This window comes from Dipodomys spectabilis, unplaced genomic scaffold (assembly GCF_019054845.1).
Source record: "Dipodomys spectabilis isolate Male_0828 unplaced genomic scaffold, ASM1905484v1 ptg000576l, whole genome shotgun sequence".
Classification (NCBI taxonomy): domain Eukaryota; kingdom Metazoa; phylum Chordata; class Mammalia; order Rodentia; family Heteromyidae; genus Dipodomys; species Dipodomys spectabilis.
Genome location: NW_024871253.1, coordinates 1,278,352 through 1,299,476, shown reverse-complemented (window position 1 = coordinate 1,299,476; position 21,125 = coordinate 1,278,352). Strand labels below are relative to the sequence as shown.

Here is a 21,125-nt window from a genome sequence, read left to right as displayed (position 1 = left end):
ACCCTAGCTACTCAGGATACTGAGGTCTGATGGTGAACGTTCAAAGCCCTGGGCAGGAAAGTCTATGAGACTCTTATCTCCAATTAACCACTCAAAAGCTGGGAGTGGAGCTGTGGCTCCAGCGGTAGAATGAAAAAGCTAAGGGACAGTGCCGAGGCCCTGTGTTCAAGCCCTAATACCAGCACCAAAACAAAAAACCTATTACTCAGGAGGCTCAAGCAGGATCATAAATTTGAGAGCAGGGACTGGGAAGGTGGCTCAGTGGTAGAGTGCTTGCCTTGCATGCAAGAGGCCCTGGGTTCATTTTCTCAGGACCACATAAGCAGAAAAAGCCAGAAGTGGCTCTGTGGCTCAAGTGGTAGAGCGCAAGCCTTGAGCTGAAGAGCTCAGGGACAGTTCCCAGGCCCAGAGTTCAGGCCTCACAATTGAGAAAAAAAAAAAAAAGTTTGAGAGCAGCCTGAGTCTCAGCAGGCTGAGACTTCAATCTCAATATAAATAAATAAATAAATCATGACCTAGGTCTGCACAGAGACAGGATAGAACCTGGTATAGTTCTACAGAAGGGGGCAGGGACTGGTGGAATTAGATGGCAAAAGGCCAGAGCCAATGGGCTGGTGCATACACAGTAAAGGGTTTGGCCTCTGACAAGGCCTGACTCAGACTAGGAGGTCAATCCTGGCTAGGCCTAGACTTTGAAAATAACCCCTTGCTACATTATGAGGGAAGGCCCAAACATCATTGTGACCCGCTCACCCTCAGGACCCTCTGGGTCAGACAAGTAGACCAGTGGACACTGTGGGCACAGTAGGCTGGGGGCCTAAGGGCCCTGGTGGCCCTAGGGACCGCCATGGCCATGGCTGAGTGGCCACGGCCTGGGTGGGCCTCGTATCACAACCCTAACACCAACAACTGCCAGGACGTGGGCAACTCCATCTTGTTGCTGTTGGGCCTCGTCATCTGCATTAACATTGGCATCAATATGGTGACCCTGGTCAGGGCAAGGAGAAGTGGGAGGGTTCTGGAGGGATGGCTAAGGGCAGCCTAGGGGGTGTCAAGGACCTGCCTAGGGTCACCATGTTTTTCTATACCTAGCTCTGGAGCCGACTCCGTGTCGTCTTGCACCGAATATTCCATATCATTTGTGAGAATGGTAAGCAGGACTGGGGACTTGGGTAATGGGAGAACAGAAGCAACCTAGCTTTTACACACTCTCTCCCTCCCTCTCTCTCTGTCTCTGTCTCTGTCTCCTGGCCTCTTGCCGCTCTTCCCTCTTAGGCACCATAGTGGCCCCCCTGTTTCCCCTCCCTTTTCTGCCTCCCCTCCCCTCCCCTGCCAGTCTCTCCACCAGTTTTACTTCTTCCCTGTCCACAGAAGCCACTAAATTAACCTCTCCTGAGAAGCAAACCCAGCCTTCTGTCCATCTTCGATGCACCATGGACCCTGTGAAAATGAGCATGACCCCCCCACCCACTCGTCGTCGCCGCCGCCATCGGCCCTCTCCAGCACGACGTGCCCAGCAACCTGTAACTTGGGCCCGGGATAGTGATGAGGAGAAGCCCCCTCTTCAGCACACAGCAATCTGCTCCCACCACTGGGATGGCTCCAAGGACTGGGAAGGCTTCCAACCCCCTCAGGAAGTCTGGGAATCCTGGACTCAGGATACTCTGGAGCCACCATCCCAGACCATCCGCTTCCAGCCAACAGTGGAGGGAAGGCCCCTCAAATCAGAGCTGGGCCTAGAGGCCTATGTATACACAGTGAACCCCCCACCTCCCAGCCCAGAGGCTCTGAACCACAAAAATAATGGAGTGAGGATAGGGACCTGTGCTGAGGCTGAGGAAGCCCAGTCTCAACCTGCCCCATCTACCTTCTTGGGCCCCGCAATTGTCCCTGAAATCTCCCGGCGCTCCTCCTCAGGCCGAATAGTGTATGATGCCCGAGATGTGAGACGGAGGCTTCGAGAACTGACCCAGGAGGTAGAGGCCTTATCCCATTGCTACCCCTTTACTTCTGGATCCAACTCTGCCGAGGGGAAAAAAAAGGACTGGGTGTATCGTTCCCTCAAAGGGAGGTAATGGGGGGGAAATAAAATAAAAAAAAGAGAGAGTAGTTGGTTTGCGATAGTGTGGAAGAGGCAAGGCCCACAGAGAACCCAGAATCCCTGGTTACTAAGGAAATGTGTGAGTTGGGTCCCTCATCAGCCTCTTGCCCTCACAGGTCTTGTTCTGGACCCTCTCCCGGGTCCTCTAGTTTCAAGGCTCCTTCCTTCCTTCCTTCCTTCCTTCCTTCCTTCCTTCCTTCCTTCCTTCCTTCCTTCCTTCCTTCCTTCCTTCCTTCCTTCCTCCCTCCCTCCCTCCCTCCCTTCCTTGCTTTTGTCAGTCATGGGACTTGAACTCAGGGCCTGGGCACTGTCTCTAAGCTTTTTTTGCTCAAGGCTAGTGCTCTACCACTTTGAGCCACAGCACCTCTTCTGATTTTTCTGGTGGTTCATTGGATATAAGCATCCCACAGACTTTCTTGCCTGGGCTGGCTTTGAATGGAGATCTTCAGATCCCAGCTTCCTGAGCAGCTAGGATTACAGGTGTGAGCCACTGGCACCCAGCTTGTCTTGTCTTTTTTCTTTTCTTTGTGCTCTAGGAAGGCCCCAAAATCCAGCACCCCAGGTACTTGTACACTAAAGAGACTCACATTCCTATGGCTCTAGGTCTGGGGCCTTGCCAGAGATCTGGTCCATGCCAGAGCCCAGATTTAGGCTGCAGCTCCAAAGAGAGTGAGTTTCTCTTAAACCCTGGTTTCTTTGGACAGAGGTAACTGAGAGGGAGGGTGTCTAGGTCCTCAGAATTTCCCAGATATAACCTGAAGCTACGGTACCTTCTAGCAAGCTTGGAGCAAGAGATGAAATACTGGGGACATTCTCTCAAGAAATAGCTCACCATAACATCACAGCCCTTTGTTATTCCTGTCCATGTCACAAATTAGAGGTTGAGGCTCAGAGAGGCCAAGTGACTTGCTCATGATCACATAGACAAGAATCAAGTTCATGGCCCCAGATGCTGCTGGTAGATCCCTATTCCTGCTGGTAGATTTCCATTGCCATGGAACCAGCTTAGCCCACTGGAATATTTCACCTACACAGATTATCATGTGATCTCATCAGAATATTTCACCCACTGGGCAGCCAGGAAACTCAATCCCTGCTCCACTCCTGTCTTACTCCTAGAAGATTGGGCTCTTTTTTTTGGCCGATCCTGAGGCTTGAAATCAGGGCTTGCTTAGGTGCTGCCCCTGAGCTGCTTTGTGCTCTAGGCTAGTGCTCTACCATTTCAGCAACAGTGCCACTTCCGGCTTTTTCTGGGTAATTTGTTGTAGGTAAGAGTCTCGTGGACTTTTCTGACCAGTCTGGCTTTGAATTGCGATTCTCAAATCAGCCTTCTGAGTAGGATTACAGCTATGAGCCAAGGGTGCCGGGTGGAAGGCTGGTTTCTTATGCACACACATATCTTGGGAACAAGTTGCTATGTGAGTACAACCAAGCTGAAGGAACTGGAACTTATCTTCCATACTAGATGGATTTCTGGAATGTGAGCAGACCTGTGAATCCCTACTTCTTTAATTTTGCTGGTCCTGGTGCTTGGATTTAGGGCCTGAGCATTGTCTGAGACTCTGTGCTCAAGGCTAGCACTCTACTACTTGAGCCACAATGCCACTTCTGGCTTTTTCTGAGTAGTTGATTGGAGATAAGAATCCCTCTTGAGTTTTCTGCCCTGGCTGGTTTCAAACCATGATCCTCAGATCACAAATGCCTGAGTGGCTAGGGTTACAGGAGAGAGCCACTGGCACCTGGCTATGTATTTGGAAGTTGATGGAAAATGTTCACTGGCCTGTCCTTCATATGCTGAGTAGTTTACTTTCTGACTGACTTGTCATCCTCAGGGTACCATTGTGAGACTCCAATGATGAACCTATTTTACATAAAAGACTCCTTTTGTAAACAATTACATGTGTTTTATACTTTGTTAATAACTTCATGTATTTTTTTTTTGGGGGGGGGTCGGTCGTGGAGCTTGAACTCTTAAGCCTGCGTGCTGTCCCTGAGATCTTCAGCTCAAGGCTAGCATTCTGCCACTTGAGCCATAACACCACTTCTGGTTTGCTGGTGGTTAATTGGAGATAAGAGTCTCACGGACTTTCCTGCCTGGGTTGGCTTTGAACCACGATCCTCAGATCTCTGCCTCCTGAATAGCTAGGATTACTGGTGTTAGCCACTGGTGCCTGGCATGTTTTTTGTTTTTGAGACATAGTCTTGAACTAGACTGGTCTTGAACTCACTGAGTAACCCAAGCTGGCCTAGATCTTGAGTTCCTCCTGGCTTTGTCTTCCTAGTGCTAGGATTATAGGCCTGCATTACAACTATACACTGGTTTCCTTACAGCTACCAGTTTTTCAACTTGGAATAAGGATGGGTCAATGGGAAGAGAGAAACTGTAGATGGGGCTGGTCATTGATAGGTACAACAACCTAAGCAAGGAGGAATTCTGTCTCTGAAGCAACCAGTGGACTCAGGGACCAACAACACCTAGGGCTGAAACCCCTGGCCAGGAAGGGCTGGGCAGGGATATGTGCTAAAGAAAATGGTCAGGAGAGAGTAAGAATTGGCACACACAGGTGACCCCAGAAGAGAGTTTTTATTGAGACAAAGTCTCTAGGCTAGCTTAGAACTTGCCACCATGCCTCAGCTTCACAAGTGCTTAAAGTCGTGTGCCACCCAGCCAGGCCCCCAAAGCATTGCTGTTATGCATCTATCAGTTTCTCTAGTTGCTGGTCCCAAAGTAGGCAAACCTGAAAAGAGGAGTGAAATGGAGGAAACCCTTTATGGATGATTGTGTGAAGATTGTTGCGACTATAGCTTCCATATTTTCTGATCAGGAACAAACCAGATGTGGGTTCCAAAGAAAGAGACAACTCTGGAGTATCTGGGGGCTGGCTTTCATCAAGTAGAAGCCAATGAAAAAGATGGACCATATAAAGGGTCAGCAGAGTGGCTAAAAGAGATACCACCTCTTCATTATGACTCTCCCCAACTTGCCTCATTATGACCTGGCTCCCTCCCAGGCTGGTAGGTATCTCCAGGTACTGGCATGAGTACAGTGTGGGTTGGGACCTGGTGGGGGGGGGGTGGCCCAAGTGGCCCTAGGACCCCCCCACCATGGAAAACCAGCTATGGTATGATGCCCTGGGGTGCTGCAACCAATACCAAGAAGGCCCACAGGATACTGAGGACATCCTATTCCTGTTGCTAGGCCTCATCATTCTTGTGAACATAAGTGTCAATGTGGCAGCTATGGTCAGTGATGGTTGTGGACCATCCCAAGGGGTGAAAAGTGCTGAAGAGGGGAACAAGCCATAGCTTGTACCTCTGCCTGCAGGAGTGGGATTGCCTGGGTCAGGGTGGGGGTAGAGAGCCTGACCTCTAGTCCCCTTTCTCCCACTACCCCCAGATATGGCATGGACTCCAGAATGCTTTAGACAAGATTTTCTATCGGATAAATCTCAAGCGTAAGTATTGCAGGTAGAGGTGTAACTACAACAGCCCTAGAAAATCCTTCCCTGGGGATGGGGTGGGGGAGAATAATGAAAGGATGAAAGGAGTGACATTGATCAAGATGCATTATATTCATAAACTGCTTTGTTGGGCAGCAACTACTTAAAGATAATATATGATATATATGACTCATATATATATATATGAAACAGAGCTGAGCGCCGATGGCTTATGCCTGTAATCCTAGCTACTCAGGTTGCTGAGATCTGAGGACCACAGTTCAAAGCCAGCCTGGGCAGAAAAATCCCTGAGATACTCTTATCTCCAATTAACCAGTCAAAAAACAAAACAAAACAAAACAACCACAAGTGGAGCTGTGACTCAAAGTGGTAGAGTGCTAGCCTTGAGCAAAACTGCCTAGGAACAGTGCTCAGACCCTGGGTGACCCACCCCCACCTCAAAAAAGAAAAAGGAAAAGGAAAGAGGAAAGAGAAAGAGAAAGAAAGAGGGGGGAGATAAAGAGAGGAAGGAGGGAAAGAAGGAAGGAAGGAAGAAAGGAAAGAAAAAGAAAGAAAGAAAGAAAGGAAAGGAAAGAAAGAGAAAGAAAAGAAAGAACGAAGAGAGAGAAAACCCTGCCCCAATCCTGGCAATTGCCCTGGTCTTGTGAACTCTTGTCTCCCTCAGGTGAAGTCCAGGCTAGTAACAGTCCTCCCAAAGATCCCCCAGCCACGAACAAGGACATTCACATTCGCTGCATTCTGGACCCTGTTCAGGTAAAGATGGCCCAACCCACACGCTGTTCCTCTTCTTCCTATCACCATCTCCGCAATCACTGCAGCCAGCACCGCCGCCGCCGCCGCCGCCACCGCAGTCCCCGCCATCGCCACCGCTGCAGACACCAGCCTAAGCCAAAGAACACCAGAAAATTCTTCCGTAACTGCCCAGTCTCTTGTACCAAACCTCAGAGCCTCTGCAAGATGCCGGTGCCCTTTTATGACATGGAGGACCGAGACTCCTGCTCAGAAGTAGAAGACCCATGCTACTCACTTCCCAAGTACCCACAGAGGGCCTGTGGTAGATTCCATAAGCAAATGGCTCTGCCCTCCAAAGTGGGGCTCTGGGGCCGCCAGGGTGGGATCCTGGCCAGCCTGCCACCCCCCTCTCTCTACCTGTCCCCAGAGCTGCGTCGCTTGCCCAAGCGCGTGGAGGCCAAATCAGAGCTGAGGCTTCAGTCCTTTGGACCCAATTATTCACAGTCGCGACTCTGGGGCAATGTGGAGACAGAACAGTGGGCCTCATCCCCACAGTCTCCCCGCCGGCTTCCTCCTAACCCTACCTGGACCCCTGTAGGGCACAGTCCTTACTCTTCAAGGGGCCAGATACTGTATGATGCGTGGGAACAGCGCCGGCATGGCGTGGAAGGCTCTGATCCCTCACCTGCCTTTGTGTCCCGGAACTCTCGGCTGGAGAGCCAGGGCTGCCGGGATTCCATCCCTCATCAATCCCATCATCGAAGCCTCCCTAGCCATGCTCACGGCCAGCCCAACCGCAGCCCACACCCATCCATGGGACACTTGAGTTACAGCTCCCGGGATACTCATGAGGTCCGCCGCAGGGGCGCCGACTGGGCTGACACTCTGCCCTCTCGGCACCCTCTGACCGCAACTACCTCCCTTACAATGTTAGGTGAGACCACCTATCTGCGGGCCCCAACTGCTGGCTTAGCCTCCCAGCCTCAGTCTGAGGAAGCCCAGGCTGATCCTGCCCCACCCCCCACCAACTTCATCCCACTGAGCAGGAATCCAGGTGGCAAGGCAGGTTACCAGGTGTATGACAGCCTGGAGCTGAAGCGGCAGGTGCAAGAGAGCAGGGCTCGAGCCAGCTCACTGCCACCACCTTCCACCACAACTTCACGGCCTTCTCTACACAGGAGCAGGGCTGGGAAACTCAATTGATCAGAAGGCAGATGTGGGTGGTAAGGCAGAGCATGGGGAGAAGAATAAAGAAAAGGTTCATAAAACTGTAGTGTGTAGTTTGGAAGCGCCTCTCCTGCCAGCCTGGAGCCTTGGGCTTGGATTCAGGGACAATGTCCTACACTTTGTGTGTGTGTGTGTCTGTGTGTGTGTGTGTGTGTGTGTGTGCCTTTACTGGGGCTTGAACAAAAATTCCACCTTAAACTCAGGCTTCTGCCTAATCTCTTGAACCACAGCTCCACTTCCGGTTTGTAGTGGCTAATCAAAGTTCAAAGTCTCACAAGTTTTCCTGCCTAGGCTGGCTTTGAACCTCAATCCCCAGATCTCAGCCTCCTGAGTAGCTAGGATTATAGGCCTGAGCCTTCTTTACATGAGGCTTAGCAGCCAGTTCTGCCAACAGTCCTTTACTGTGCACTGTCTTCAAACAGCTGCAGACTTCAAACCATGGGTCTCTGAGAGCACATTGTTTCTCTGATTTTCTGATCCCAAAGCAGGCTCAGAGGCTCAGTTTTGCTCAAGAAACAGGTCAGAAGCCAGAGATAAGAGTACATGAAGTTTATCTCCAATTAACTAGCAAGAAGCCAGAAGTGGAACTATGGCTCGAATAGTAAGAATACCAGTCTTGAGTGAAAAAGCTCCAGTGCCCAGGCCCCGAGTTCAAGCCCTAAGACTGGTGTGTGTGTGTGTGGTATGTGTGTGTGTGTGTGTGTGTGTGTGTGTGGATGTGTGGATGTGCACACATACACCACACACACACACACACACACATAAAATCAAGACCTTAGAGTACTAAGCAGATCAAGGCCTGTCTGTGGTCCAGTGTAACCAAGAAAAAGACCAAGGCTCTCAATTCCAACCAGGATTCTGAGGCCAAGGTTTTTTTCAAGAATGGCCAAGGGGTAAAGGATTCTAGATGCTCAATTGATACTGCCAGAATGGTAGAACAAGGACTATTTGAACAAACCAAACAAATCAACACTGGGGAAACAATTGGGGTTAGTGATGGAGCTTAAGCTTTCAGGCCTGGTTACCAAGGAGCTCCACCTTGGCCCCCTTCCTTCTCCTCTCCCTCATTATGATCCCAACCATCTGTCCCATTATGATTCAATCCTTCTCCCCTCCCCCACCAGAGGAGTCCTGGTGGGTATGTGGGAACCAAGGGGTCCAGGTAGTCCTGGGACCCCAGGCTATGGGTGAGCCAGCCCACCATGGAGCCCAAGCATGCTCTGGCACCAACCCCAGGAAGTGTCAGGACTTAGGAGACTCAATTCTTCTGATTCTGGGCAGCTTCATCTTGCTCAACGTGGGGATCAATGTGGTGACTCTGGTTAGGACAGGGACTGGGTAACAGGGTTGAGGGAGCTCTGGTCTTTTTTTGGTTTTTGTTTGGTTGTTTTGGTGGGGAGGGGGGTTTTGTTTTCTGATAGAGTTTTGCTATGTATTCCATGTTGGCTTAAAATTCTCCTGATAGTGCTGAGATTACCGGTGTGCATCATTATGTTTGGCCAGGGTTCCTCACTGGTGTGTGTGTGTGTGTGTGTGTGTGTGTGTGTGTGTGTGTGTGTGCACGTGCACGAGCGTGCCTGCACGTGTGTGCATGCCATGCATGCGTGGGTCTGGGTGCTGTCCCTGAGCTTTTTTGTTCAAGGCTGGTACTCTACCATTTGAGTAACAGTTCCATATATAGCTTTTTGGTAGCTAATTGGAGCTAAGTCTCACAGAGTTCCTGCCTGGGCTGGCTTGGAACCCAGATCCTTGGATCTGAGCCTTCTGGCATGAGCTACCAGCACCCAGCTGGCTCTCCAGTCTTTTGGTTGGTCCTGGGCCTGAACTCTGGGCCTGGGCGCTGTCCCTCATCTCTTCAGCTCAAGGCTAGTACTCTACCACTTGAGCCACAGTGCCACTTCTGGCTTTTTTCTTTTTGCTTATATGGTGCTGAGGAATCAAACCCAGGGCCTCATGCATTCAAGGCAAGCGCTCTACCACTGAGCCACCTTCCCAGCCCTGTCTCTCCAGTCTTGAAGGGATGATTGCTGGGATTGTGGTCAGAAACATGTTGAGCTTCAAGACTTATCTTACACTGGACTCTTTCCCTTTTCTCTGCTTCTCTTAGCTCTGGAGGCATCTGAAGAGCTCCTTACGGATTATTTTCCACCATTTTTTCCCCAGAGGTGAGTGGACCCTGGCATGGGGTCCTGGAAATATGGTTGTCCCTTTTCTCTCTCTCTATCCCCCATAGTTTCTTGAGTCCCCAAGCATTGTCTCATTCCTCTTTCTTTGCAGCCAAGCAACCCAGCAGTCTAAGTAGCCGGCCTGTGTGCACGCGCTGCACTGCTGATTCCAAGAACCTATTCTCAAGAGTCTCTTCCCGCTTTCATCGTCGCCCCAGCTTCTTGCTCGGGCACACTAATCACCTTGAATCCTGGGAACCAGATAGGAATGATGAGAAAGTTTCTAGATGTGGCTGGATACCACCTCAATGTGTGTATGCTGGGGCTCCAACAGAGGCTCCCTGGGGACTATGGAAGGAGGAGATGATGGGAACTGGAGAAGCCTTTCAGGTAACAAACTTGAAGGACCACACATCTTCAAACGCCAGAACAGAGATTTGTTCCCAATTTCCAAAGATGAACAAGTTGGACGTGGTTTCACCCTGTTTACCTCAAGACAGCAAGACTAAAGGCCCAGACTATGACCCAACTTCTGCTCCTGCCCAGGCCCAACCTTACTCCTTAACCCACAGCACTGAGCAAACCACCACCCAGTCCCAGACCCACACTCCAGAGCATACCCCATCCCAAGTGCAGGCTCTTCCGAACACCTCAGCCCATCCCCAACCCGCCCATGCCCCAGTCCCTATTTCAGAACCTACTCACACCCTAGCTCATGCCCCAGCCCCTATTCTGGCTGATGCTCCAGCCCTACCTACCCCAACTCATGCTTTAGCCCATGCTCCACCTTCCATCCCAGACCATGCTCATAGCCAAACTCCCATCACGACTCCTGCTTCAACTCAAGAACAGACCAATACCCTAGCCCCTCTTCCAATCCAGGTTTCTGCCCCTACCCCACCCCAGGCCCCAGCTCCTACCCCATCCCAGGCCCCAGCCCAAAGTCCTGCCACAGCCCCTGAATATGTTCCAGCTCGCTCCCAGGGCCATAATCCAATCTATACCTCAGCTCAGACCTGGACCAACTCCCAAACTCACAGCCCTGAGCACACTTCAACCCAAGTCCCAGTGCATGGCCCTTCTCATCTAATTCATTCCAATGCTCAAAGCCTAGCCACTGCACCAACCTCTGCACTAACCTCTCCCTTAATCTGTACCCCAGCCCCAAACCCAGTCTGTACCTCAACCTCTACCCTAAAGCATTTCCTAACTTTTGCCCTAGCCACTCCTCCTGTCCTAACCTCTACCTCAGCCAGTGGTTCAGCACTAGCTAGGGGCACGACAACCACTCCAGCCCCTACTCCTGTCTCTGTCACCACCCCTAAACCCAACCTAACTCATATTCCTCCCACCTTGGCTACTTTTGGCTCTAGCCTCTCCACTGGTCATGTAGTCTATGATGCCCGTAGGGCAAAGCAGAATATGATCCATAAATGTGATCCCCAGAATGCTAGGTATTCTAGAAAGGAGTTGGGTACCTTCTCCCGGTCCCAAGAGGTGCAGGGCCTGGTAAGTTCTGGTCCATCTGAGAAGACATCAAAGCAACATGGTGAAGACAACACTGAGCCTCCTTCAGGATCTATACTGGGCTACCTTGAGTTGGGGAACATGGAATGGAAGATCTCAGAAGATGCCAAAGATAAGCCCTGCCAGCCCAAGACCTTCCCTTACTGCAGCTTCCATCCTTGCAGTTCTGAGAAGAAAGACATAGAAGCACAGGTTCCTTTCTACCCCAAGTTCCTGGTTTTCACCCAAGATGCTGCTGCTTCGAAACCTTGCTTGCATTCTCCAAGCACTACCCAAGGCTCAATGCCCACTACTCCTCCCCCATGTACTCTTTCTCTTCCACTTGTGCCTCCCAGAACCTTTGTCCTTCCTCAACCCAGCAACGTTCAGAAGCCCTCCAATTTAACACAAACACCAACCTCCAAGTCATCTCCATCTGTCCCTGCCTCCCACTTCCCCATTCCTCCTCAGTTCTCTACCAATCCCCAGCCCTTGAGCCAACCCCAATGTTCTGAGAGTAAAAGCATTACCCCAAACTATGGCCTTCAAAGGACCTCAGGCTTTTCAAAAGACTCCAGAGTTCCCAGAAACCCAGGCCTTACACAAAATTCAGATCTCCACAAGAAGCCAGGCCTTCCTCGAGATCCTTACCTCTGCAAGAATCCAATTCCTTCCCAGGACTCTTGGCTTCACACAAATCCAGATACTACTAAAGATTCTGGCCTTCCACAGAGTCTAGGTCCTACTCAAGACTCTGGTGTCTTTAAGACTCCATGTCATACCCAATCCTCTGGCCCCTACAAGAACATAACGGTTACTCAAACTTCTGTACCTCAGAGGACCCAGGGCTGTATGCAGGATTCTAGGGACTATAGAAATGTTGGGTTAAACCAAGACACTGAAATCTACAAAAGTCAAGATCTTTCCCCAGCAACTGACCCTAAAAGGTCAGGCCATTCTCACGATTCTGGGGGTTACAAGAGGGCAGGCAATGTCCAAGATCCAGGAATCTATAAGAACATAGGCTGTACCCAAGATTCTAGACCGCAGAAGAGCTCAGGCCTTACCCAAGACTCTAAAGTCATCAAGAGCTCAGAACTTACCCAAAAATCTGGTCACCACAAGAGCCTAGGCTTTGTCAAAAGATCATGCCTCCATAAAGGCTCAAACTTCACTCAAGACTCAGGGGATTACAAGAATCCAGTCCTTACACAAGATTCGGGAGTCTACAAGATCCCAGGTCTTACCCAAGATTCCAATCGTCACAGAAATGTGGACTTTACTAAAGCCACTGAAGTTGAGAAAAGATTGAACTTTGCTCAAGATGTTGGAGTTTATAGGAACCTAGAACCTAGCCAAAACTCTAACCTCCACAAATGTCCAGAAATAAATAAATGTCCTAGCCTTTACAAGGATCTAGCACATGTTCAAGACTCTGGCCTCCCCCAGAATCTAGGCCTTACCCAGAAAGCAGGCCTCCACAGAGATTCATGCCTTGTCCCAGATCCTGGCCTTCACAAAAACCAAAGCTGCCTTCCAGGTACCAATTCTGCCCAAGTTTTGAATCCACATCAGACTCAGAAACCAACATCTTCCTCAATCAAATCCTATATATATGAAATGCCTCTTCAAGAGGAGGCAGAACAGCATGTATCCTGGTCTATTCCAGACAATCAAAATCCCTGCCCTTCAAAGGCCCAGGCAATCTCCACTAACCTGCACACCTTCTCTGAGGTACCTGTATTAGTGGAGTTGAAGCCATCATCCTGGAAGACAGGCAGCCAAAACTGGGTATGCCATCCTGTGGATACAACTCCTTCAACCTGCCAGAACTATCACCGGGTGTCTATGCCACCAAAAAACAACTGGAGGCCCCATTGCCCTGGACCAGGCACCCGGGCAGGGCATGTGGTCTTTGATGCCCGCCAAAGACAGTTAGCAGTGGGCAGGGATAAGTGTGAAGCTCTATCTCCCAGGCGCTTTTATCAAGAGGTACCCAGCAACTCAAGAGAGACCTTCAAAGAGTGGGGAAATCAGAATGTGATGAGGACCTTGCGTAAAGACGGGGCAAATGTTCATCAAGAATAAAGAGGCAAGAGAAACGTTCTGTTGTTGTTTGAGGACATCTATCTCAGCCCCACCCCTGATGCTGACCACCCACAGAGCCTGATAAAGACTGGAATTATAATGTCCCTGCTTCTTCTCCATAGCTCCATAGCCAAGTCCATTATCTTTCAGGCTCTAGAGTTGCACTTTCAATATAGTAAGTAGCCACTAGCCAAATGCGTCTACAACAATGTCAATTAAAATTTAAAATTCTGAATTGAGTATGGTGGCAAATGCTTGGAATCACAGCACTTAAATGGCTAAGGTGGAAGGATCAGAGATTGAGGCCAGCTTGGGTATGTTAGGACCAGGCAAAATTAAGCAGATAATTTTCTAAATAAAATAGGGTACATAGCAAGACCTTGTCTCAAAAAAATTGTTTAGCTGGGTACTGGTGGCTCATGCCTATAATTCTAGCTACTCAGCAGGCTGATGAGGATCATGGTTCAAAGCTAGCCTGGGCAGAAAAATCCCTAGGAGACTCTCAACTCCAATTAACCACCCAAAAACTGGAAGCAGTGCTGTGGCTCAAAGTGGTAGAGTGCTAACCTTGAGCAAAAATAGCTCAGGGACAGTACCCAGGTCCTGAGTTCAAGCTTCACAACCAACAACAACAACAAAATATATATACATATATATTGTTATATAATACAATATTATATATATATATTATCAGCCTCATGTACATTTCAAGAGCTTAACAGCTCCATGTGGATGGTGACTACTGTGTTTGAAAGCTTGGATTCAAGATATTTCCATCATAGAAAAATCCCATAGCACTGGAAAACAATGCTTTAGAGTTGAAGAAGCGTTCAACATTCCCCAAACCTTGTCCTTTTTTTTTTTCCTGAGGCTTGAACTCAGGGCCTGGGCACTGTCCTTGAGCCTCTCTGTGCTCAAGGCTAGCACTCTACCACTTGAGCCACAGCGTCACTTCTGTCTTTTTCTGTGTATGTGGTACTGAGGAATGGAACCCAGGGCTTCATGAGTGCTAGACAAGCAGTCTACCCACCACTAAGCCACATGCCCAGCTGAACCTTGTTCTTTTGTTTTGGCCATGGGGCTTGAACTCTGGGCCTGGGTGCTGTCCCTCAGCAATTCAGCTCAAGGTGAGCACTCTATCATTTGAGCCACAGTGCCACTTCCAGTTTTCTGGTAGTCAATTGGAGATAACAGTCTCATGGGCTTTCCTGCCCAGGCTGGCTATGAACCATGACCCTTAGATCTCAGCTTCCTGAGTACCTAGGATTACAGGTGTGAGCCACCGGCCCCTGGCTAAACCTTGTTTTAGGGTGGCTCAGAGGTCATCCTCTAGGGAGGAGGTGATGGTTGATGCCTGGTTACCCTTGTCTAAGAACGTACCTAGTCTTCAGTTCTCCTGATATGGCCTCTTGAGTGTAGTTTGGTGATCTCAGTTCCCCACTCCTAGTGGCTAAGGGGAAAGGTCTGTCAGTAATTGGGACCTCTGAGGTGTAGTTTTCCCAAATGGAGCTCTGGTTTTTCTTTTCTTTCTTTCTTTTTTTTTTTTTTTTGGTCAGTTGTGGGGCCTGAACTCTGGGCCTGGGTGCTGTCCCTCAGCTCTTCAGCTCAAGGCTTGTGCTCTACCACTTGAGCCACTGCGCCACTTCTGGCTTTTTCTGCTTATGTGGTGCTGAGAAATCAAACCCAAGGCCTCATGCATACAAGGCAAGCACTCTACCACTGAGCCACCTTCCAAGCCCAGAGCTCTGGTTCTTGTAGTCTTTATAGGCTTTTCCTTTATAGACCTTTAATTTTTCAAGTGTCTCTGCTTAATTCTCATGTCCAAATATTTAGGCCTATCCCATTCTAAAGAGAGAGATTATAGGCAGAAAATATAAAAGTCCAGTCCACCAATGGATTGTTCTGATCTACAAACCTACTAGTAGTTTCCTGACTTCCTAATCCATTATCCTGGCTCCTGGTTCTACTTTGTGTTGGAGCTGTATTTGACCCCTGATTCTGGGCCCTGGTAGCCTAGGTTACTGAAAGCAGTTTCCTTCCCTTAATTATTTTCCAGGGGCTAGGAAGTTGGCTCAGTGGAAGAGTGCTTGTCTCTCATGCATGAGGCCCTGGGTTCGATTTCTCAGCACCACATAAGCAGAAAAAAGCCAGAAGTGGCACTGTGGCTCAAGTGGTAGAGCGCTAGCCTTGAGCTGAAGAGGTGAGGGACAGTGCCCAGCCCAGGCCCAGAGTTCAGACCCCACAACCAGACTCCCCCCCCCCCCCAAATTGTTTTTTTTTTCCATTGCTCTTACCTAGCCAAGCTGAGTTTCCTCCGGCCTTTTTATTTTATTTTATTTTTTTCCAGCCCTGATAACTCTTCTGTGTACAAATAACTGTGAAATTCCCAAGTGCTTTCCCTACCAGGACTCCTCCACGTCTGAGGTGGGTGTTCCTAGTATGTCTCTCTTCCACCAGTCATATGTCCATTACAATCTTAGGCCCTGTCTGTTCCTACCCTAAAGTTACCATCACTGAATTTAAGAAAATATCTCCAAGCTGGGAGCTAGTAGCTCATGCCTGAAATCCTAGTTGCTCTAGAGGCTGAGATCTAAGGATTGTGCTTCTAAGCCAGCCAGAATAAGAAAGTCCATAAGAGGAGCTGGGAAGGTGGCTTAGTGGTAGAGTGCTTACCTAGCATGCATGAAGCCCTGGGTTCAATTCCCCAGTACCACATACACAGAAAAAACTGGAAGTGGCTCAAGTGGTAAGAGTGCTGGCCTTGAGCAAAAGAAGCTCAGGGACAATGCCCAGACCCTGAATTCAAGCCCAAGACTGGCCAAAAAAAAAAAAAGTTAAAAAAATCCATGAGAATCTTATCTCAAATTCATCAGCAAAAAACTAAAAGTGAAAGTATGGTTCAAGTGGTAGAGTGCCTGAAAGGATCCATCACATCCATCCCAAGGGACCACACAAAGGCAGACAGGCACAGGAGAAAGATTATTACAAGGTTTATTAGAGGAGCCATATTTCCCCTAGAGAGGGAACACATGGGATCAATCTCTATCCAGGTATCAGGGGAGTCTCTGGGTAGGAAGTGAGGTAAATTGGAGCTCAGGTGGGTCTGGGCAGAGAGAGGGAGGGGCCAACTGTATGTCGAGAACTCCAGGGCTAGAAAGGGCTCAGGTATGGATGGAGCTGAGGACCAAAGGTGGGCATAATACTAACAATGTCAACCTTGAGAGAAAAAGCTCAGGGTCAGCACCTGAGTTCAAGCACCAGAACAGGCACAAAGAAAAAAAAAGAGAAAAAAGGATGGGAAGAAAGAAAATATCTCAGCTGGGCACCGGTGGCTCACGCCTGTAATCCTAGCTACTCAGGAGGCTGAGATCTGAGGATCGTGGTTCAAAGCTAGCCTGGGGAAGAAAAGTCCGTGAGACTCTTATCTCCAATACATCACTAGAAAACCGGAAGTGGTGCTGTGGCTCAAGCGGTAGAGTGCTTGCCTTGAGCTGAAGAGCATAGGGACAGTGCCCCAAAAAAACAAAACAAAAAAACCTGGACTTTCCTGCCCAGGCTGGCTTTTTTTTTTTTTTTTTTTGGGGGGGGGGGCCGGTGGTTAGACCATGGAGCTTGAACTCTGGGCCTGGGCCCTGTCCCTAGGCTCTTCAAGTCAAGTCTAGCACTCTACCACTTGAGCCACAGTGCCACTTCCAGTTTTCTGGTGGTTAATTGTAGATAAGAGTCTCATGGACTTTCCTGCCCGGGCTGGCTTTGAACCGAGATCCTCAGATCTCAGCCTCCTGAGTAGCTAGGATTACAGGCATGAGCCACTGGCACCTGGCCAGGCTGGCTTTTAACAGTGAATCCTCAGGTCTGAGGATTCCAGGCATGAGCCAACTTTTTGTTTAAGAAAGGGTAGGCTGGCCTTCAACTTGCAATCTTTCTGCTTCTGCCTCTCAAATCATTTGTAACCTTTCTAAGTTGCAGTCTCTGTCTCTAAAATAAGGAAATCATTATCTCATGAAAGGATCCTTATGTCTAAGTGACCAGGGTATTTCTACTCACACAAGGAATATAGGACATACCCTTTATTATTTGCTGTTTAAAACCAATTATCCCTCTAACTCCAAGGAATGTTTCTGTGGGGATAGACTATATCATCATAGGAACTACAACTTCCATTAGGCACCACTTCAGCTGAATGAGGAGGGAAAAAAAAGATGTGGAGGCGTGGCTCCACGGCGGCGCTGTTAAGCAGGAGAAACGAACTACAACTCCCAGGGAGGCACGAGCTGTCTGAGCCGTGAAAGGCTGGACTGAGGCTCACTGGAGGCGGGACCAGTCCGGAGCCGCCCCGACAACCTCTAGAAAAGGGCGTGGTCAAAATTTAGGGGCGTAGGCCTATGGGCATCAGGAAGAAGTTACCTGTTGAATCCTTCCGTCCTTTTCCTCCCCCACTTTTGGAGCTACCTGAAAGGGAAGCTACAGATCTATAAACCTCTCCTGAAAAAGAGAGCAAGGGAGGCGAACCAGGGGCGGGAAGGTGAACCAGGTGGACCGGCGGCGATGACTGGCTAGTGCAATCGGTAGGAAGTGCCTGCTGAGTCAGGTGAACCGGTTCTGGAGGGGCCGCAACCTGCTTAGGAGGAAAGGGCCAGGACGAGGGAGGTATTCATTTGTTCATTTTTGAAAACTAAGAACTCATTAGCAGCAGGTCCATTTATAGACTTGGGGCACCTACTCGGCCCTGAAAAGAGAAAAGAACCGGAGAGATTTGGGCAGAGAAGGATAGACACGTCTAGGGAACCTCCGGTTGGTTTTTTAAATTGTCCCTAGGCCAAAAAAAATAACGATCTAGCATGGCTTCCGCGGTCTGGGGGGGTGCCCCCTGGTGGGGCCCACCGCCCCCAGCTCCAGCCCGGCCGCTCACGGACATCGACTTCTGCTCAGGCGCACAGCTGCAGGAACTGACCCAGCTCATTCAGGAGCTGGGTGTGCAGGAGAGCTGGAGGGACGGGCCCAAGCCGGGAGCCGACCTCCTTCGGGCTAAGGACTTTGTCTTCTCTTTGCTCGGTAAGTAACCCTTCTTGCCTGGAGATAACAAGCAACCCTCAGCTTCACCCCACCCCACTATGATCCGGCTTTTAGACGACGCTGTTTTCCTTTAGGTCTAGTTCATCGCCGGGATCCCCGTTTTCCGGCTCAGGCAGAGCTCTTGCTGCTCCGCGGTGGGATTCGCGAGGGCTCCCTGGATCTGGGGCATGCGCCCTTAGGTCCCTACACCCGGGGACCTCACTACGACGCCGGCTTCACCCTCCTAGTGCCGGTGTTTTCGCTGGACGGCACAGGGCCAGAGCTACAGCTGGATCTGGACTCCAGTTACGCGTGGCTCCGCCTCCCATGGCCGGTGTGCCAAGCCACGGAGCGGGCCGCCTGGCAGGACTGCTTAGGGCCCCCAGCCCCCGACGAACGCGATTTGATTCTGCAAACCGGTAGCGAAGGAAGAAGTGACAAAGGACAGCAGGACTCTGTGGCCCCGTCGCACGGTTACGAGCCTCCCAAGTCTCTGGGAAAAGCACCCTGCGACCTCTCAGGGACCGAATCGTCGCAGCATGACGTCACCGATGATGGTTCTACCTCAGTTTTGAAAACGCGTAGTGACGTTCCCGGGGCGGCGGCCCAATGCCCAATCCCCAAACCGTCGGAAGCTCCGGAGGAGTGGCCTACACTGTGCCCGGCCCAGGTGGCCGCCTGGTTCTTTACAACTCTGGCTGAGGTCGCTAAGTCCCTAACCCCGGTGCCGGCCGCCCCGCGCCTGGTACACGCAGCTCGACACGCGGGTTTCACCACGATCCTCCTGACCACGCCCGGGCCCCCGCGCCGCCTCCTGCTCTTTGACCTGATCCCCGTGGTATCGGTAACAGGTTGGCCCGAAGGTGCTCGGATCCATTCGTGGGCGGGTCCTCTGGCCTCCGAGACGCCTTCCTTCTACTTGGCGCCGGGAGGTGGCACCGAGCAAGCGGGCACCTCCCGCTGGCAGCTCTGTTTTGCCCGCCAGGAGCTGGCGCTCAAAGCGCGCATCCCAGCGCCGCTCCTGCAAGCGCACGCGGCGGCCCAGGCGCTGCTGCGCCCGCTGGTGGCCGGCACCCGGACCGCAGCGCCCTACCTCCTGCGGACGCTGCTGTACTGGGCGTGCGAGCGACTGCCCGCGCTCTACTTGGCACGGCCGGAAAATGCGGGTGCTTGCTGCCTTGGGCTGCTGGATGAGCTGGGCCGTGTGCTCGAGGCCGGGACGCTGCCTCACTATTTTCTGAACGGTCGGAAGCTGTATGCAGGGGCCAGCTCCGTCGCCCTGTTGGCAGCACTGGCTCAGCTTCGCGGAGACCCTGCCCAGGCCCTTCGAGCAGCGGTGGAAGAAGCCAAGGTTGCCCGCAAGGGAGGTGGTTTAGCGGGAGTGGGGGGCGGGGCCCATTAAAGACTCTCCTACTCCGGTGGAAAGTGTTCCTTTGAGAAGCTGGACGAAAAGATGGCTTGCCTCTCCCAAGGGAGACACACTTGTGACCTGGGCCCAAAGTCTGACTTCCAGGAGGCCTCCCAGGGGTTTCTTCCATTCTCTCCACCCACCCAGCCCCCAAACACCCTGCTGCCTTTCCTGCAAATCTCTCCCCAATTCTTTTAAAGTCAGTAAGGATGGGAGAAATGAATTTGCTGACAAAATATGGAAAGGGAGAGAGGTATGGAATATGATCACTTTGGCATGCATAAGAGATACTGCCAGGCGCTGGTGGCTCTCACCTGTACACCTAGCTACTCAGGAGGCTGAGATCTGAGGATCACAGTTCAAAGCCAGCCAGGACAGGAAAGTTCCTGAGACTCTTATTTCCAATAAACTACCAGAAAACTGAAGTGGCTCTGTGGCTCAAAGTGGTAGAACACTTGACTAGAGTAAAAAGAGCTCAAGGACAGCGCTGAGGCCCGGAGTTCAAGGCCCATGATCTGAAAAATAAAAGCGCAGAACTATTGACAGGAGCTGGTGGTTCATGCGTGTAATCCTAGCTACTCAGGCTGAGATCTAAGGATGGCAGTTCAAACTCAGCCTGAGAAGGAGTCTATGTAATCTTCTCTCCAGTTAACTACATAAAAACAGAAGTGGGGCTGAGAATGTGGCTCTGGGTTCCCTTCCTCAGTACCACATACACAGAAAAAGCCAGAAGTGGCACTGTGGCTCAAGTGGTAGAGTGCTAGCTTTGAGCAAAAGAAGCTCAGGGACAGTGCCCAGGCCCTGAGTTCAAGCCCCAGGACTGGCCAAAAAAAAAAAAAAAGCCAGCAATGGAGTTGTAGTTCAAGCAGTACAGCTGTATCCTTGAGCTTTTCTTTTTTTTTTTTTTTGTTGGACGTGGGGCCTGAACTGTGGGCCTGGGTGCTGTCCCTCAGGTCTTCAGCTCAAGGCTAGTGCTCTACCACTTGAGTCACAGCGCCACTTCCAGCTTTTTCTGCTTATGTGGTGCTGAGGAATCGAACCCAGGGCCTCATGCATGCAAGGCAAGCGCTCTACCACTGAGCCACCTTCCCAGCCCTATCCTTGAACTTTTGTGCTCAAGGCGCAGGCCCTGAGTTCAAGCCCCAGAACCAGTCCCTCCCTCCCCCCCCCCCAAAAAAAAAGATTTCCCCTACCCTACCCTGAGGCTGGATCTCATGGCCAACTCCATCTCCACTCCCCCCACCCCCTTCTTCATCCAGTTCTACCGTCACTTCCATCCCAGGTTAGGGTCGCTCTCCATTCTCCAGCCCACTGTCATTTCATCTGACACCTAACCTCTCCCTAACTTCTCGACCATCCAGGGTTCGGTTCAGAAGAATTTC

At 50.7% G+C, this 21,125-nt stretch overlaps 4 protein-coding genes across 4 annotated transcripts; all 4 read left to right on the top strand.

The window, feature by feature from the left end:
• Positions 1-847: 847 nt before the first annotated feature.
• On the top strand, positions 848-2,075 carry Spem1 (spermatid maturation 1). Its single transcript, XM_042670731.1, has 3 exons — positions 848-991; positions 1,093-1,150; positions 1,372-2,075. Exons 1-3 carry the CDS (start codon positions 848-850, stop codon positions 2,073-2,075), a joined length of 906 nt encoding a protein of 301 aa, XP_042526665.1.
• Positions 2,076-5,206: 3,131 nt separating this feature from the next.
• Positions 5,207-7,497, top strand: Spem2 (SPEM family member 2). The gene is made up of 3 exons (XM_042670730.1): positions 5,207-5,344; positions 5,499-5,556; positions 6,227-7,497. The coding sequence occupies exons 1-3, from the start codon at positions 5,207-5,209 to the stop codon at positions 7,495-7,497; spliced, it is 1,467 nt and encodes a 488-aa protein (XP_042526664.1).
• A 1,207-nt stretch (positions 7,498-8,704) lies between these two features.
• Positions 8,705-13,280, top strand: Spem3 (SPEM family member 3). The gene is made up of 3 exons (XM_042670782.1): positions 8,705-8,842; positions 9,629-9,685; positions 9,852-13,280. The coding sequence occupies exons 1-3, from the start codon at positions 8,705-8,707 to the stop codon at positions 13,278-13,280; spliced, it is 3,624 nt and encodes a 1,207-aa protein (XP_042526716.1).
• A 4,293-nt stretch (positions 13,281-17,573) lies between these two features.
• Positions 17,574-20,077, top strand: Tmem102 (transmembrane protein 102). The gene is made up of 2 exons (XM_042670812.1): positions 17,574-18,335; positions 18,431-20,077. The coding sequence occupies exons 1-2, from the start codon at positions 18,122-18,124 to the stop codon at positions 19,735-19,737; spliced, it is 1,521 nt and encodes a 506-aa protein (XP_042526746.1). The 5' UTR covers positions 17,574-18,121; the 3' UTR covers positions 19,738-20,077.
• Positions 20,078-21,125: the final 1,048 nt, after the last annotated feature.